This window comes from Dasypus novemcinctus, chromosome 27 (assembly GCF_030445035.2).
Source record: "Dasypus novemcinctus isolate mDasNov1 chromosome 27, mDasNov1.1.hap2, whole genome shotgun sequence".
NCBI classification, from domain to species: domain Eukaryota; kingdom Metazoa; phylum Chordata; class Mammalia; order Cingulata; family Dasypodidae; genus Dasypus; species Dasypus novemcinctus.
In genome coordinates, this window is record NC_080699.1 from 6,859,673 (window position 1) to 6,876,946 (window position 17,274).

The 17,274-nt window shown below is 38.4% G+C and overlaps 1 protein-coding gene across 2 annotated transcripts in view; it reads right to left on the reverse strand.

Moving 5' to 3' along the window:
• Positions 1-9,372: 9,372 nt before the first annotated feature.
• The window catches only part of PGR (progesterone receptor), an 89,558-nt gene continuing 81,656 nt past the window's right edge, over positions 9,373-17,274 (reverse strand). For both annotated transcript variants that reach the window (XM_058289406.2, XM_058289405.2), the window contains one exon: positions 9,373-15,518. In XM_058289406.2, the coding sequence (XP_058145389.1) occupies positions 15,363-15,518 (156 nt within the window). In that variant the 3' untranslated portion in view covers positions 9,373-15,362. The remainder of the gene's footprint in view (positions 15,519-17,274) is intronic.

Sequence of the window (17,274 nt, forward strand, 5' to 3'; positions counted from 1 at the left end):
ATACAACTATATTTTAGGAGGAACTGGGAATTGAACCCAGGACCTTGTACATGGGAGGCAGGTGCTCAACCGGAGCCACATCCACTCCCCAATGAGAAGTGGTTTTTTCAATATTTGTTGTTTTTGTTTTTTAGAAGGTAGCAGGGATCAAACCTGGAACCTTGTATATGGGAAGCAGGCGCTGTACCACAGAGCTGCTCCCCAACAGGGATTGATGTTGATACAGCTTTTAAAAGAAAGGAATGAAATGCTATTGACTGAAGACTGTATACAAACCATATTTCATTGAATTTAGATCCTATAGGGAAGCAGACTTGGCCCAGTGGTTAGGGCGTCCGCCTACCACATGGGAGGTCCGCGGTTCAAACCCCAGGCCTCCTTGACCCGTGTGGAGCTGGCCCACGTGCAGTGCTGATGCGCGCAAGGAGTGCCCTGCCACACAGGGGTGTCCCCTGAGTAGGGGAGCCCCACGCGCAAGGAGTGTGCCCGTAAGGAGAGCCGCCCAGCGTGAAAGAAAGTGCAGCCTGCCCAGGAATGGCACTGCACACACGGAGAGCTGACATAAGATGACGCAGCAAAAAGAAACACAGATTCCTGTGCTGCTGACAACAACAGAAGCGGACAAAGAACATGCAGCAAATAGACACAGAGAACAGACAACTGGGAGCGGGGGAAGGGGAGAGAAATAAATAAAATAAATCTTAAAAAAAAAAAAGGATACTATGAGGCTGGTGGTGTCTTTTGAGTCTACCAGGAGGTGCCAAGAGGCTTTTACACAACTGTGTATGACTTCCACTTGGCTGGTAGCAACTGTAAGATAATATCAATTGTAAGATGCATCCTGGTGTTAGAGATTAAAATGTGAAAAAAAAATCTATGAAAATAAATGACAGTCAGCTTCTGCCATAGGAAGAAAATAAAATACTCTAGGCAAATCAAGAATATGCCACCTACATGACTATGCACGATGGTTAATAATGTCAGATTTCATTTTATTCTCCTTTCCATCTATTTCATTCACATACCAGGCTCTAGTTTTGTTTGGAAAAAAAATGGAATACTTCCCATTTTCAGGAAGTTCATTATGCAGCAAAACGAGGACGACACAAAATGCTATTTCTCGAAATAAGAACTGTACTCTTTGGTTTGCATAGTGTGAGTTGACAGCGTGGAAGCCCTTTAGAACAACAAATACACTTCAGGTTTACCACTGGGAGTTAATTGTAACTATTTACAAAGAGCTTTTCCAATATCGTTGTTTTATTAAGTATATGTAATAAATTCAAAGTTTTCTTCTTTTTCTACATACTTCTTTTATACAGAAATATTTACTGCTGAGTGGGGGCGGGTGTTTGGTTAGAGCTACACAAATGGCATAGCTTTGGTTTGTCCAGCCTGCGCTGGGTGGACACCATTAGGTATAGGAACTGTGGTTCCTCAGATGGACAGTTGTACTGGCTCATGTCTATTTTTCACTTGTAATTGCCTGTCCTTTCTCTCATTTACTGAAAAATTTACTTTGATGTGTATCATGCTACTTAATTTCACATGAGGGAAAACATTAAAAATTATTATTGCTGATGAGTTTTTATAAGATTTTGTAAGAAAAAGCCCCTTTTCTGTGTCCAGTATCTTGGGGGGTAAACACCCAGACAGCACTTACTCTGCTTGGCAGTGCTCTGAGTACTTAACTTACTCAAGCCCATTGAATCCTCATAACAACCAATCCTATGAGAGGTACATTGTTATGCCCATTTAACAGATAATGAACCTGAAGCAGAGAGGCAAAGTAGGTTTTCCAAGCTGACGTAACGACAAGGGATGCATCTTGGCATTCGAGCACCAGCTCTGTGATCCTGTGCTGCTTCTCTTACGTCATAGTGTAATTATGGCAGCAGGTAGGTTACAATTCAGGCACGAAAACTATTGGCTTTTTCCTGTGGTGCTTACTTTGTTTAATGAATTCCAAACTGCTTGCAAAGGACAGACCACAGATTTCTGCATTTTATAAGTTCTCTTTGTTTAGATTCGGTCATTTGCATGATGGAATTTGAGCTCATCTGATCAGGTAAATATAACACCCCACTTTTAAAATAAAATGTTGCTTTAAAACATAGGCAGTTAGGACTATGTATACCCTCTTTAGCTTGTGCTGGTGACTCTGAATTCAGAGAATGGAGTCCCAAGTGCACTTAGACCCATGGCCATTTGCCATGTTTTCTGTTTGTTCATTAATGAGCTAACTTAAATGTAAGTTAGAAAACACCCCACCAATAGCAAAATCAGATATTTACCAAAAAATACTCATTGTTTTGTAGGTAAATATGAAGTATTTTTTTAGCATCATTTAAGTTTGTAAATTTGAATATGGGGGCATGTTTAATTTTAAAAATAAAAAAACATAGTATTAGACAGGAATAAGTGAAATAACCTTTTTTTATGTTATAGATTTTTCATGGCAAAATTATCCAGTTCAACTTTCTGGTTTCTCCCATTTATTCCAAATCTAATTTGGAATAAATTGTATAAGAAAAGGTATGTTTAAGTTTCAAACAATAATACCTGATATATTATCAACTGCAATTTAGAGCTGGAAATCTGTCTTACTCTTTTTATCTTTGTACCTCCAAAGGTTTAACTTGGTTCCTTATACTCTAGGCACTTATTTTATTTAATAAAGGGATATAATTTGCATATTTCCAGTATTATACTAAATCCCTAGAAACTAACACACAATAATATCCTGAAATATTAATGACTAGATTACAATCTTTCACTTTAATACTAGGAGCATTAAACTTCTATGGAAAAATTGATAATATTTGTATGATAAAATCAAACTTTCTTTTACCAACATGAGCAATCAATGTAATGCATTATTCAGTCTTACTAGAGATTTGATTGTATCTTGTCTTCATGGTTACAAATGACTAGTTGGATTCACTCTTATTGTCTGAGAATCACACACTCAAGGCTACTGACTGAATATGTACATGCACTCAAGGATATTGTCCATATGATGCCAAACCAAACACATTAATATCCTACCTGATGCTACAGTGTTGTACAAACTGGTATGTTGCTTATAAATTCAAAGTGACTGGTGAAGAAAGTACTGATTCTTATGAACCTTATAGAATTGTATGATGTTTTAGGGTTCTGATCCATTGGTAAAGAGAGATTAAGAAATGAGTTTATTATTCACACAAAATAATGAAACAAATATTGAAATAAATTATCATTTCTAAGAAAACATTATTTGAAGGTATTCATCACAAAAATATCAGCCAATTAAATGTAAGATTCACATTGAACAGACTGATTCCTTTTTTCATGGGAATCCAAAAGATTTCTTCTGAAATCCTACTTTAGCTTAAAAATAAGTATATGATGATGTCATTGGGCACCCACTGTCACCTGATTTTCACAGCTTTCCATTTGTCACCCAACCAGTGCTGGGAAACCGCAAGGCAAACACAGATGGCACAAGAGTCTTGTCCCCTAGGCAAAAACCTCAGGGGAGTTTCCTGGGTCCTTTCAAATACTGTCCTTCCCATTCACAGATGAGGAGCTAAATGTGAGAAACTCGACAGTGTGGAGGGCCCAGTGTTTTTAAAAGTAAGGCTGGTGAATGTCCTTAGTGCCCCAGTAGTTGCTCAGACTGAGGGCATCTCCATGGGTGTGGGCCAGGAGAGAAATGACCTTCTGAGAGCTCTGGTCAAATGTCACAACACAATGTTCATCAGTTTAACAAAATGTGTGCACTCAGTGCAAAGCGCTCTGCTAAGTATTTTAGGGACAGCACAAAGCATTAAATTGAAAATAAGTATGCGATGATGGTAGGTGCCCACGGTCATCTAACTTTTACAGCTTTGCATCTGTTACCCAGCCAGTGCCAGGAGAACCATCAGGGGCAATCTCAGCTTCTCAGCAGAAAGCTCAGATGGATTCCCAATATACTTCTGAAATACAGATTTATTGAAATATATCAATCTTTGGACTTTTCTTTTTGACCCCTGACCATTCTGGTTAGTTGGAGGCAATCAAGGTGCTCCAAGGAGAATGAGGATTGTTATAGAAGAAATGCTTAAAGAAAGTCAATGATCAGTTTTTGACTAGCACAATTGGTCTTTGAAATCCATAGCAAGACAAGTCTGGAGAATGGGGCTTTCTTAGAGAAAATATGGTCTTTTAAATCTCAATATTTTCAAGAGATGGACTCACCCATCGAGAGTAACTAGGAATCAGTCTAAGACCCAGGGGAAGCCTCTGTCAGACATGGCGAGGAAGGAAGAGGCTTCCTTGATTCAGAAGAAGGAAGAGGGAGGGCCAGGAGGTGAGAGCCAGTGTCCATCACATCTTAGGGTTGAATCTTGAGGGCGGAGGGATGGGCAATAAACAGCCAGACAAGTAAGGGGAAGTCACAGAGGTTGTGGCTTCTGTGCATGGCCATAACGCCTGCCATCATCCAGAAAAGACTACATTCAGCACTGTGCCAGCCCAGAGGGGGCTTGGAAGGTGGTAAGGAGCCAAGGCACCTACAGGAGTTATGGTGACCCCACAGCAGAGGCCAGGTGGAGCCATAGTTGGGCCTAAGAAGGATCTGCTGAGTCAACAAGGAATGGAAGGTACCACGTCAGCAAAGGAACGTCAGCAGCATGCAGTACCAGAGAGAGAACAGGTGCATTCACAAGCCACCGACTTAAGTATGACAGGGTAGCAGACGGTTCTGTGACTGGCCCTGGGGAGGAACGGGCGTGGCAAGTGAGGACCCCAGAGAAAGAGGTCCCCTCTCCACTGCCACTGCCTACATAGAGTAAGCGCCTTCCTCTTCCTAACTGCCATCTGGTAAGTGGAAGTTATAGCCCTTGTTAGAGATTGAATGAGATACTCCAAAATAACTAGATGGGCTGGATAGATTACTAACTGCCAAGTTTGCTCCCACCCTACTGTCCGCCAGTCCTCCCTTCTCACCTCCCCACACTCCATGGATGGCTCAGGAAGAAGACAGGACCCTTTGGAGAAAACCAAGCATTTGTGGGAGGTCTTATGTGGTAATGACACTGATGGCAGGATCTGAAGAAGGGCCTCTACAGAGGATGTGTTTACATTTTATTAGTTCAACAAAGCTCACCTTCCCTTCCTTCCCATTCACTGAGCCTGGAGCTGTTCTAGTAATCACCTCTGTGTGTAGACCTGGATGTCAAGGTTGGATAGACACGCTGAGTTGGGATATTGGGGGAGGGGAAGAGATACTTTGGATAGAGTTCTGGAACGTGGTAGAACTAAGTTTCTTAGTTTTTTATTGTCTTTCCTGATTAAAAAAAACGATGTCCAGTTTCAACACAGCAGCAGAATAAATAGACATCTGGCCTTGTATTTGACAATTTATATGGTATATTTCACCTACTTTTTTTAGATCTGTTGTGTGTCTAAGTAGTCTCCCTACTTCCAAATTTAGCCACATCCTCTCCACCCTCCATGTAGCAGTCAGAGTTAGTTTTCTAATACACCAAAATGAATTGTGCTCCTCTCCTGCTCAAGACAAAATTAAGTCTACAGTCCTTACATGGTGCACAGGCCATTGCTGATCTTGACCCCAGGTTTATTCCTCATCCTCATCAGCCGCCCTTACCTGCACTCTCTCACCCTCAGGATTTTGTTGATGCTGCCACCTCCTGTTTGGAATACTCTTCTCCTCTTCCTGCCCTTGGCAATCTCCTGGCCTTGCACGTTTGGTGATTTCCTAAACCGGTTTTAGATCATGGCTAAGACATGACTTTTTCAGGATGGCTTTGCTTATTCTTAAGTTCAGGCTAAATGTCTCTTGCAGGTGCACCACTGGTTCCCTGCCCTTCCTCACTGGTAACTGTTAAAACTAACTACACACCTGTCTCCATTTGTCAACCAGCTGTAGGTCAGAGATGGTGGAACTACTTGATGCATTCACAGGCTATCTCCACAATCTGGTGTAGTGACTGGAGCACAGCACAGTAAAATGCTTCCTATTTGCTGAAGAATAAAATGATGCCTAACCTAGATATTTTCAACTTTGCAAAAAACATTTCGTTTTGGTTTTTTTGGATCCTATTTTTCTTATATTATCACAGACAGCTGAGAATGGGCTATGTTTTGTTGATGTAAACGATTAACAGAAAGTGTGTAGTTTTAGAGTTGGAAAGAACACTTTGATCTTACTTTCAGTGTTCATTTTTTTCCTAAACTATGTAGCCTCAACTTTGAAAATAATTTATTTTCTTACTCAAAAGTCTTAAAATACTTATTCAGTAAGACTTAAAAGACTTATTCAAAAGTCTCTGAGCATATTTATGTTTTATGTTTGGATACTGAGTGGTATCTTCTATGGCATTTAGAGTGATACAACTGTAGAGACTTACCCATATTTTCTATTATAAGAATAATTATTTGCTCAATATTCAAGGGGAAAAAATTAAGTTTTTTAGGGGAGTACATCATTCTACTTTAAGTCACATGAACTCTTTCCAAAATAAAAGTATGCCATGTGAAAATCTCTTTCTGCCCCTCATCATATCAAATAAATGGGTTGCCACTTAAATTCTGTATCGTAATTTTATGCTACTGGAGAATAAACAGAGCTGCACATATATCTCTGCTTCAACAGGGACATGGTACACTCATATTAACTCTGCAGATAATTTTGGTCCTTCTCATGAACCATAAAAACTCTTAGAAGAAGAAAATTTAATTTAATTTAATATATTATGGCCTCAAATTTCCAGTAGTAACCTAGATTTGGGAAGGCTGCGATAGAAGTCTATTGATTAATTTTGTTACTATTATATAAAAAACTAATAAAATCCTATATCTACCAAGTTAAAGCACAAAATATATGAAATTAGTATGGACATAACTGTTACTCAGTTAAACTCAATTAGGCTTCTCACAGCTCTAACTGATATGTCTTTGAATGATAAAACATTAAAAAATAAATCTATCTCTTAATAGGAATACTGTTTGGTGGAATCACAGTTTAAAATATAAGCTTTTCTGGGCAGGGGGTGTTAATAGAAGGTATCTTTAGTGGCAAAAAGTATAAAACTACTGCTTTTTATAAATTATAACCATAAAAACTCATAGGTAAGTAAACAAGATGGATAGACTTAAGTGTCTTTTATGTAGAATAATTTACATTGGGTAACTTGGATACGTCAGGATTTGATGTAGTAAGAATGATTTCAAAAGATTATAGAAATAAGTTACATTACAGTGCATGTGCTGACAGCTATTTACAATACCATTTCAATATTTTACTCCTATCTTTCTAAACATGGAGTGCGGCGTCCATATCAAACTGCAGGGTTAATCATACCATACACTTTGGTTAACACAATGGCCAGGGTATGCTTTTTACACCACCTAATTCACATCTCTCTGAAAGTGCTTTCTCAGTTACAGTTTTCAGCCAGCTTAAAAGTCATGCTTTCCCCATTTGCCCATGAGTGGAGAGAAAGCAAACAAACCCGTTTAACAGTAAGGTCAGCATGACATAAAACAACAAGAGCCAGTAAATTGAAAATGAGGTTGACATTCTGGGACTAATCCAGCAGCCCTGTAACCGTTTCAAACTCCACAACTGCCAGAGGCTGCAACCAGCCTGGTGCAGCCCGCAGGAAGTGCCCAGAGCTCGTGGAAGTCGTCATCTTCCCAAGGGAGCAGAGCTAGCTATGGGGCAGTCAGAGAATCACTGCTCTTAAACTATCACCAAGCCTGAAATTGTTACCTTCTCCAGGCCAGGGAGGGTACGTTCAAGGACAGGGAGGGTACGTTTTCAAGCTTTACAAACACCTGATCAGGCCTAACTGTGGAGTTACAGGTTCTTGGAGTTGTCCTGGGTGGTGCTGGGGGGACAGATACCGGACACTGTATATCCTCCCATGGCCCACTGGGTGGACTGTGGAAGAGTGTGGGCTATGGTGTGGACCATTGACCATGAGGTGCAGCGGTGCTCAGAGATGTATTCACCAAGTGCAATGAATGTCTCATGATGATGGAGGAGGTTGTTGTTATGGGGGGAGGAGTGGGGTGAGGGGGGTGGGGGGTATATGGGAACCTCATGTTTTTTGAATGTAACATTAAAAAAATAAAGACAAAAAAAAAAAATAGTAGGGCCAGGTAAGAACCGTTCTCATCTTAGGTAGGGCTGTCATCCAAACCTGAACATGATTATCTAGGCCCGATTCAATGTGGATTAATATTATGGGATAAAAACCAATCCTGGTGGAACTGGAGTCAATAATATGGTGTGGGTAATCTATTTACTTTGGCACATTTTAGTAAATTTTGGATTTGTCAAGGATCAGGGAGTATGGAATGATGCTACATTAAGTAGATGGTAGATGCCAGGGGAGATCCGTTGGGGGGGCGGTTACCCAACTTTGAGTGAGGAAACCTCTGTAAAACCTCCGTAAAATCACCTCCACTGGGAATGTCATGACGTAGTCCAGAGAAAGTAAGCAGATTATCTGGCTGTGAATTTCATGTAAAACTGAAGAGGTCCAGAAATTATCCACTAAGAATGGGTAAAATAGAGTTATTCCCTCCTTGATCTGTCTGCTTGTCCATTTTGTCAATGGAGACATGATTGCGTGATCATTGTATATAAAAATGGGAGATTTTTAAATGTAAAAAAGTTTTTTTGTGGAATTTTGAGTGCTTCTTAGCACAAAAGGCACTGTGTCTACTTAAATAGTAAAAATAATCTGAACATGTAGTATATACTATAAGTTTTAGACTTAGGTTCCAGTAAAGCTCTTTGTATTTAATAGAAATTCTTTAAAAACATCAAAATCATTATAATTTACTCTTAACATATTTTAATGAAAGGATGCTAGGTTCTTTAGATTTCTGATAAAGTAGGTACCAAAGCCAAAAGACTCCACCTTTTCAGGGAAAGAAATTGACTATTTCTAGCCATAATTTCATATACAATAATCAAATGTACCATATGTACATAAAGACACCACTGAACTAACTGGGTATTCTCGATTTCTTGGTTTCACGATAAAATATAGCTGATTAATTTGAGAAAAATGATAGCCAGACCTTTGGTTTAATGAAAATAGTAGCAGCTGTTATTTCTGAACAATACTTCCATTTCTATTAACCACCAAACAATTGGGCAAGGACAGGTTTAATCAGAGAGTTAAATGACTTGCTCAAGCCACTCTAGCTAGTAAGTGGCAGAGAAGTGGGGTGCAGACCTGGGTCAGCTTTCTTCACAGTATGTGTATCACAGTAGCTGTGATAATTTCGAAATCACAGATTGATCCCGCAGCTATTTCAAAAGCAAGATTTTTGCAGAAAACATATTGTCAGTCACATTTGCATATCATCTGTGTAACATTTTCTTTTAATGTTAAATGTGAAAAATAATAACATTGCCTTAATTAAGAAGTGCTGTGCTTTTAAACATTAAAAGCCTTGTAAAATTTTTGATACATAATTTATAGTACGGTTATAATTACTTAAGACGCAAATGGTGTCTCAAACATTTTTAAAGGAAGCATTTTCATTAGCGCAATAATCTATTTCAGTAACCAAGTATTTTCTGATACATAACCTGTCTTCTGAAGATTTCTTTTCACTTTAGAGCTACCAGAAAGAGCATGACCTGTAAAATGAAAATAAAGTTTATGATGACTACATAGTAATGAAGACACTGGTAGGTGGGAATAATAGATATCTTCCATCTGGTGATGTCATGTTCTTGTTCTTTAAAAAATACAACTTAGCCGCAAATATTAAATCTGAGTGTTTATACATCAACATTGTGAATCAAGATCAATGTCAAGCATATCAGACATGCTTCGGATGTTGCAAACCAAAACAGTGACCACAACAAGAAAATTGCCAGCTGAACAGTTCCTTCCATCGGCCCTACATGATCTAAGCCCCCTCTCAATTTGAAGCAGAGTGGGCATTATCATCCCTAAATCCTCAAGACTGAGGAACTGACAAACATAAGTGGGGAATGCAACCATGGACCAAAGTAGACTTATTATGATTGTAATAACAGAAGAACTTTTAACATCAATATAAAGATAGTAGTCACCAGAGGTCCAGAGGGAAGGGAGAGAGAAGAACAGGTGTTACCATGGGGCATTTTTAGGGCATTGGAATTGTCCTGCATGATGACACTGCAATGGAAGATACAGGCCATTATACATTTTGTCAAAACCTATAAAATTGTACAGTGCGAAGTGTAAACTATAATGTAAGCTATAGATGACGGTTAGTACAATGTTTCAACATGTGTTCATCAATTGTAACAAATGTACCACACTAATGTAAGATGTTATTTATAGGGGGAAATGTGGGAGGTAGAGGGGGTAGACATGGGAATCTCCTACATTTTTGATGTAACTTTCTGTAATCTAAAACTTCTAGTAATGGAAGAAACTGTAGCATTGATGTGGAGAAAGTGGCCATGGTAGTTGCTGAGGGCAGGGAAAGGGAAGAAGAGATGTGATGTGGGGGCATTTTCGGGACTTGGAGTTGTCCTAAGTGATATTGCAGGGACAGATGCAGGACATTATACATTCTGCCATAACCCACTGAATGGACTAGGAGAGAGTGTAAACTACAATGTAAACTATAATCCATGAAGGGCAGCAGTGCTCCAAAACCTATTCACCAAATGCAATGAATGTGCCACAATGATGAAAGAAGTTGTTGATGTGGGAGGAGTGGGTGTGTGTGTGAGTGGGGGGTATACGGGAACCTCTTATATTTTTTAATGTAACATTTTTTGTGATCTGTGTATCTTATAACACACACACACACACACACAAAATAGATACAAGTAAAAAAGTAAAGCTAAACAAACGAAAACCTAACCTATTGACCACCACATATCTATTCCCCACAGGCTGCTGAATTCAGGAAATTTCGAAATTATTTTGGAAATGAAATATGTGCTGATGCAATAGGATTTGTATCACCAAATATTGTTTTAACTCACAGTAACAAGAATTAGGTTAAAAAGTGAGCTCATTCAACCGTTAAGATAAGGGAGCATGGAAGAGACATGATAATGTTTCTTTACTGAGTCGTGCAGTGATAGAGAGACTTGCAATGACAAAGCAAAGAATGCTGGACCACGGCAATGCCAAAGATGGAGAAATGGGTCTCAGCTCTGCAGTCAACAGACACTACCTCATGTCAGGGGAGCTCACAGACTTTAAGAGCGGGGAGTATAGAACAACACACTGTGCACAAGATTCCAGGTGACCCTGAGAAGGATTTCATTGCCTGGACTCGAGGAAACCTTTAAGGAAAGGTTTGAACTGAGTCTTGAAGATTGACATAGGAGTTAAAGTGGTGTCAAAGGGCAGAAAATCTATGGTAAAATAATTTTCATGGCTGATACGTAAGATGATTGTCTGACAGTGGAGGAAAAAGAGAAGACTGTTATAGTAATTGAGGCTTCCACACTATTTCAGAGTACTTATTATGTGCCTGCGTTCATAAGGAGAGTGGACCAATTAAAGGATCATCCTGGGGACACAGCCCAAGTGACACTGATTTTTAAAAGCTCGCTTAGAGATTCTAATATGTGGATATGGTTGAGAATCACTGAGATAGGGCAAGGAATTGGCATAATTATCTTTTTAGGAAAAATAAATTTGGCCTGACACATGGTGTGTGTGTATGTGTAAGGTGCCGAAGAACCAAGTTTCAGGCAAGAGTGTGTTGTAACGCCAAAAGCCAGAGACGTAGACAGGTATCGTAAGGAAGAGAATGTTTTTATACTAAACATATAGTACATTATCCTTGAATGTTATAACCAAGAGTTGTAAGTGTGTGCATTACCTGTGATATTTTTCCCATAGATCTAATGTACCCAAGCCATGGGCCTCGGTTGGAGCTAATTTTTATCCCTATTTTAAATGCCCTGTGAAAGCTCACTATCGTTATCTCATCGTTGACTGTTTGTCAATTGAAGAACTTATTGGTAAACAACAGGGTATCGTTACTTTGCCAAACCTTTTGATCAGATGAAATCACTTTACCTTGTTTTGGTCACTAACATTCCTTAAGAATATTCTATGTTATTGCTCCTTCCAAGTTCTTATCAGTTGAAGGGAATGGGTAATTAAAAGTACATTAAGAAATTTAAAACTTCAGTACATTTTTTGTACATCGTTAACAAAAATTATTTTGATTTTCTCCTTAACGATTAATCGACATAAGGTAGTATGTTTTATTTGTAAGATAAGGTCTGTTCCCAGCTGCTGAAACAAATACCATACAATGGATGGACTTAAACAATGGGAATTTATTAGCTCACGGTTTTGAGACTAGGAGGAATCCAAAATTGAGGCCTCACTAAAGCAATGCATTTTCCCCAAAAGCTGGCTGCCAGTGTCCTTGGTCCCTGGCTTCACTGTCACGTGGCAGGGCACACGGTAGTGTCTTCTTTCTCTTCCTGGTTCTGTGACTTCCAGCTTCTGGCTGCTCGCCTTGACTTGTGTCTTTGTGTGTCCAATGTCCTTTGCTTGGAAGGACCTCATCCATATTGGATTAAGGCCCCCTGTATTCAGATTGGGTGCACCTCAACTTCTTCAAAGGTCCTATTTACAAATGGGTTCTCACCCACAGGACCAGGGGTTGGGACCTGACCATGCCTTTTGTGGGCATGTTTCAATTCCCAACAGTCCACTTTCTGGACCCCAAAAGGCCATGTCTTTCCCATATGCAAAACAAATCAATTCCATCACAACATGACAAAGCTTTAAGCCAGTTTAGAAAAATGCTAAGTATAAAGTCTCATCAGAATTACTTATGGGTGCACCCCATCCTGGGGCAAAATTCCTTTCCCCTGGACCTGTGAAACCTCAAAAACAAGTGATCACAGGAATTCTGTACATGTGCATGATTGTTTTGTAAGTTCACAACTTCCGTAATAAAAATTTTTTTTAAGACTACGTTATCTACCTCCAATATAAAATGGTGGGAAAGGCATGGGTTAGACAGTCCCATTCTAAAAGGAAGAAACTGGAGGGGAAACAGGATCATCGGTCCCACACCATTCCGAAACCCAGCAGGGCAAACGTCATTAGATCTAGAGGTCAGAGAGCCATCTTGGGCTGGATGCTTTGTCCTCTAGGCCAGATGGAGTGGCAGCCCTACCCCTTCCAAATGCTTGCCAGGAGCCAGCATTTCCCCAAATAGGGAGTAGGCTCTATCCACCTTGATCACCTGGATGGTGGCCAGGCTCTCCATGAGCCCCATGGGAGCCCATTCTCTTGGCCTGAGGACTTCTATTTGTTCAAGACTTTGGCTTCCATGGGTTCTGCCCTTGAAAGTCATTCTTCTTTTCTTTGTCCCTTTTCTGTTCCTTTCAGGCATTGCCCTGTTTATATAAATTTTCAAAACACTTGCTGGCTTTCTATACAGTTCCAGGAGGTCCAATCAGACATCAGACAGTAGAACTTTCCACAGATCCTTCGTGCTTAACTGCATTTCCAAGCCTTACCTCTGCGGATATGGCTGATGCACCCTATTCGGGCACAGCCCCTTTAGCAAAGGGTTGTTCCGTGGAACCCTCCCCTGGAGCCCTGTCCTCTGGGAACTCACCTCCTGAAAGCTCAGGGAGGGCCCTGATAGAGCTACATAAGGCCCTAGTCTCAGAACACGCTACCTGGAAAAGTGGAAGAGTTTCAAAATCATCATTTTCTCATTCTTTTGTGCTTATGATAAAGTCCACAACAATATCCACTTTTAAAGAAATATAGAAAAAGAAAATAGAGTCTACCAGTTTCTCTGAATTGCTAAAAATGTTATACACACACATACATGACTAAGATGTCTGTCTGTGTGCCTAAAACTGATATAAATTACCTAGAAAAGAGAATGATAGAATGATTGAAAATATGTGACTCTCACCAGTTTATAACTTGAGTGAAAGTGGTATATACTTGATTTTCTCCTCTTTATATTTTCTATTTAAAAGAATGAGTCTCCAGTGACTCACCTTGACAAAGAGCTCTCTTTTTCTTCTAAAGGAATGATTTCTGTTCATATAAAATTATGAAGTGTATGTTTTTTAGTTATTTTGATGGCTTATATTGTTTTTATATTTTTTTATTTATTTATTTTTAGGAAGTACCTGGGATTGAACCCAGGACCTCATACATGTGAAGCAGGTGCCCAACTAGTGAGCTACACCTGCTGTCCTCTATATTATTTTAAACAAGCATCTACTATTTCCTGAAGCATCTAGCTTAGAACTAGGTTAAAGGCACTCAAAAATTCTTCTATTATGTCCCAGGGAAAAACAGCATCATCTTAACTTTTTGAGGAGTAGAGAAAGAATATTCCTCTCTCTCCCTCCCTCCCTTTTTCTCTCTCTTTCTCTCTTCCTCATTTCTTTCTTTCCTTTCTTTTTGGTAGAAGATGTTAGGATACTAAAAAGGAGCATCTGGCAGGAAAGATGATATTATGCCAGTTTTAAAGGTGAGGAAACTGAGAATCAGTAGGTGAAGTGACTTCATTTGCCACAGATGGTAAAAGTGGAGTTAAACTGCAGACACTTCTGGTTTTCTATTTCTAATCATAGTATCTTATTAAAAGATTACTTCCTCTCCAAAAAAGTTAGTTAAAACAGTACAAAACTCATAATACTGCTACTATAATGATACCACTCTACTTAATCACTTCCTTAGCGATTGGTTTCCAATCTGGGGGACATTTAAGATATAGGAGCTGTTGTTCCTACTGGGAGAAACAGCAGTCAAAATAGACAGATTTTTAACTCTTTCCCTGCATTTTTTTTTTTTTTTGCGTTAAAAGCCCCTTTGAAAATCTGATAGAGATTATGAATATTCTCACAAAAATATATATACACTCATATAGACAAAATTTTGCATACCATTTTAAAGGTTCATTTGTGGAAATATCATCAAGGAGACAGAGGGAACTACCTAGAAGAAACATATATAAGCTTTTTATTATTATCAGTAAGACTCTTTTCTCTAAAGTAGAAGATTTGTAAGGTGCAAAAGTTAAAAATCCTCACCTGAAAGGTGGGAAATAAGATGGATAAGATTAAGTTTCCTTTAAAATCTATTTTAGGACTTCTTGAATCATGTTAATTTTTAAAGAAACTAGGGATACACAAAACACATGAAGATTCTAATTATGCTTTATAAAGAAAGTAATTAGAATCTCACAATTTTTTCTCCAATGTACACACATTATGTTATAAATGTAAGGCTTTGAGCAGAGTATGTAAAAACTTGACACGTCGTAATCTTGACCAAAACATAAACATAAAGACATTCCACAAAATTTAATTCTTTTAAAGAAAAATATGACATTCACTTTTTATGAAAGAGAAGTGGTTTCACCATCCCTGCCAAGATCTTGGGTAACTGTGCCGCAATAACTTCAGACATCATCTCTGGGAATTCAACAGACAGTGCTCGGGACTGGATAAATGTATTCAAGCAGTACAGATGAAGCTGTTTGACAAGCTGTTGGTTTAACAAATGGGTAAGAAACAGGTAAGAAAAAGAATAAATTTATATGCTATTCAAACAGGGCAACTTATTTTTCTAGCAATATAAATATTTGTCAACATGTTTTCTTTTCTTCTGATTGAAATGAAAACAGCTTCCTCTACTCCCTAGTTTTCTAAAATATGACATCCACATTATGAAACATTCTATTGATATGGAAACATTTAAAGGAGTGAAACTTATCATAATCTCTCATGATGACCAATGTGAACAGTTTGGTGCATTTCTTTCAAATTTCTTTTTTCTTTAAATACATGTAGACAGACATACCCAAGTATACATACAAAATTAATGTATATTTCAAAAATACAATCATTTCATAAATTCTATTTGCAAATCTGGCTTTTTCACATAACAATACATTGACTCTTCCCATGTCAATAAAGAAACAACCCAACAAATTGATTTTAAATCTATTTTTATCAAAGTAATTATTATACATGATTTTAAAAGTCAAATAGTACTATTAAGATTTATAACAACAAAAACAACAATAGCAACAACAGCACAATAAAACCCAGTGGTTTCCTGATTTACTTCTTTCCATTCTTATTCCACCTCCCTGAACTTCTTCAGTTTTATTTTCCAGTTTAAAATATAGAAAAATTTTAAGTGAGCTACTATGGAAAGTGAGGATTAAGCTCTTGTTTACCACACCTCCCCACCTCAATCACACACTCTTACCCTTTCTCCTCTCCCCTTTCTCTAAATAGTTATACCTCAATTTTTGGCTAAATCAATACCTAGAATTTACATTATAAGGATTATTATTTTTTCCTGCTGGATTACATTTCCTTTCTTAGATGACTTGTTTTTATTTTATAGAGATAATCACCTTGGTTTTTTGGTTTGCTGTTTTCTCTATATTTATCATAAACCCAATATTAAATTTTCAGACAGAAATGTAAAATTCATTTCAATATGGTCATACAGGCCAGTAATCTCTCAGTTCCCCTTTCTTCCCCTGGAGCTGGTGTTCTAGAACTCTCTGTATTATGGCTCCAGTCAAAGTTCTTGTCCTGGGGCCTCCCTCTGCATCTTTCCTTGGTTATATCCTTCACTTCTCTGGTTTATTCCAGTGTTTTTTTTATAAGGCATTCTCTGGTAGTTCTTGAGAAAGGCTGTATTTTAGGTGAACTCTTTGCAATCTTATATGCCTTGAAATACTTTTATGCTACCATCATAGTTCTTTGAAGGTTTATCTGTGAATGAAATTCATTGACTATTTTTTCCCATCAGAATTCAGAAGGCATTGCTTCATTGTCTACTGGCTTCTAGTATTACTGTTGAGAAGTCCCTTGACATTCTTAATCCTGGCCATTTGTATGTGAATTGCTTTTTGTTCTTCATTGGGATATTTTAGGATATTCTCTTCATTACTGATATGCTGAAATTTTATAGTAAGGGTCTTTGATATAGGCTTAATAGCTTCAATTGTGCTGTACTTCTATGCTGAAACTTTATAGCCAGAAAACGTCTATTCTTCAGTTCCAACAACTTTTCTTTTATGAATTCTTATATAATTTTCTCTCCTTGATGTCTCTATTCTTCCTTTTGGAAATTACTATTTTTTTTTTAAAGATTTATTTGTTTATTTATCTCTCCCCTCCTCCCCCCCACCCCAGTTGTCTTTTCTCTGAGTCTCTTTGCTGCATCTTCTTTTTTGTCCGCTTCTGTTGTTGTCAGCGGCAAGGGAATCTGTGTTTCTTTT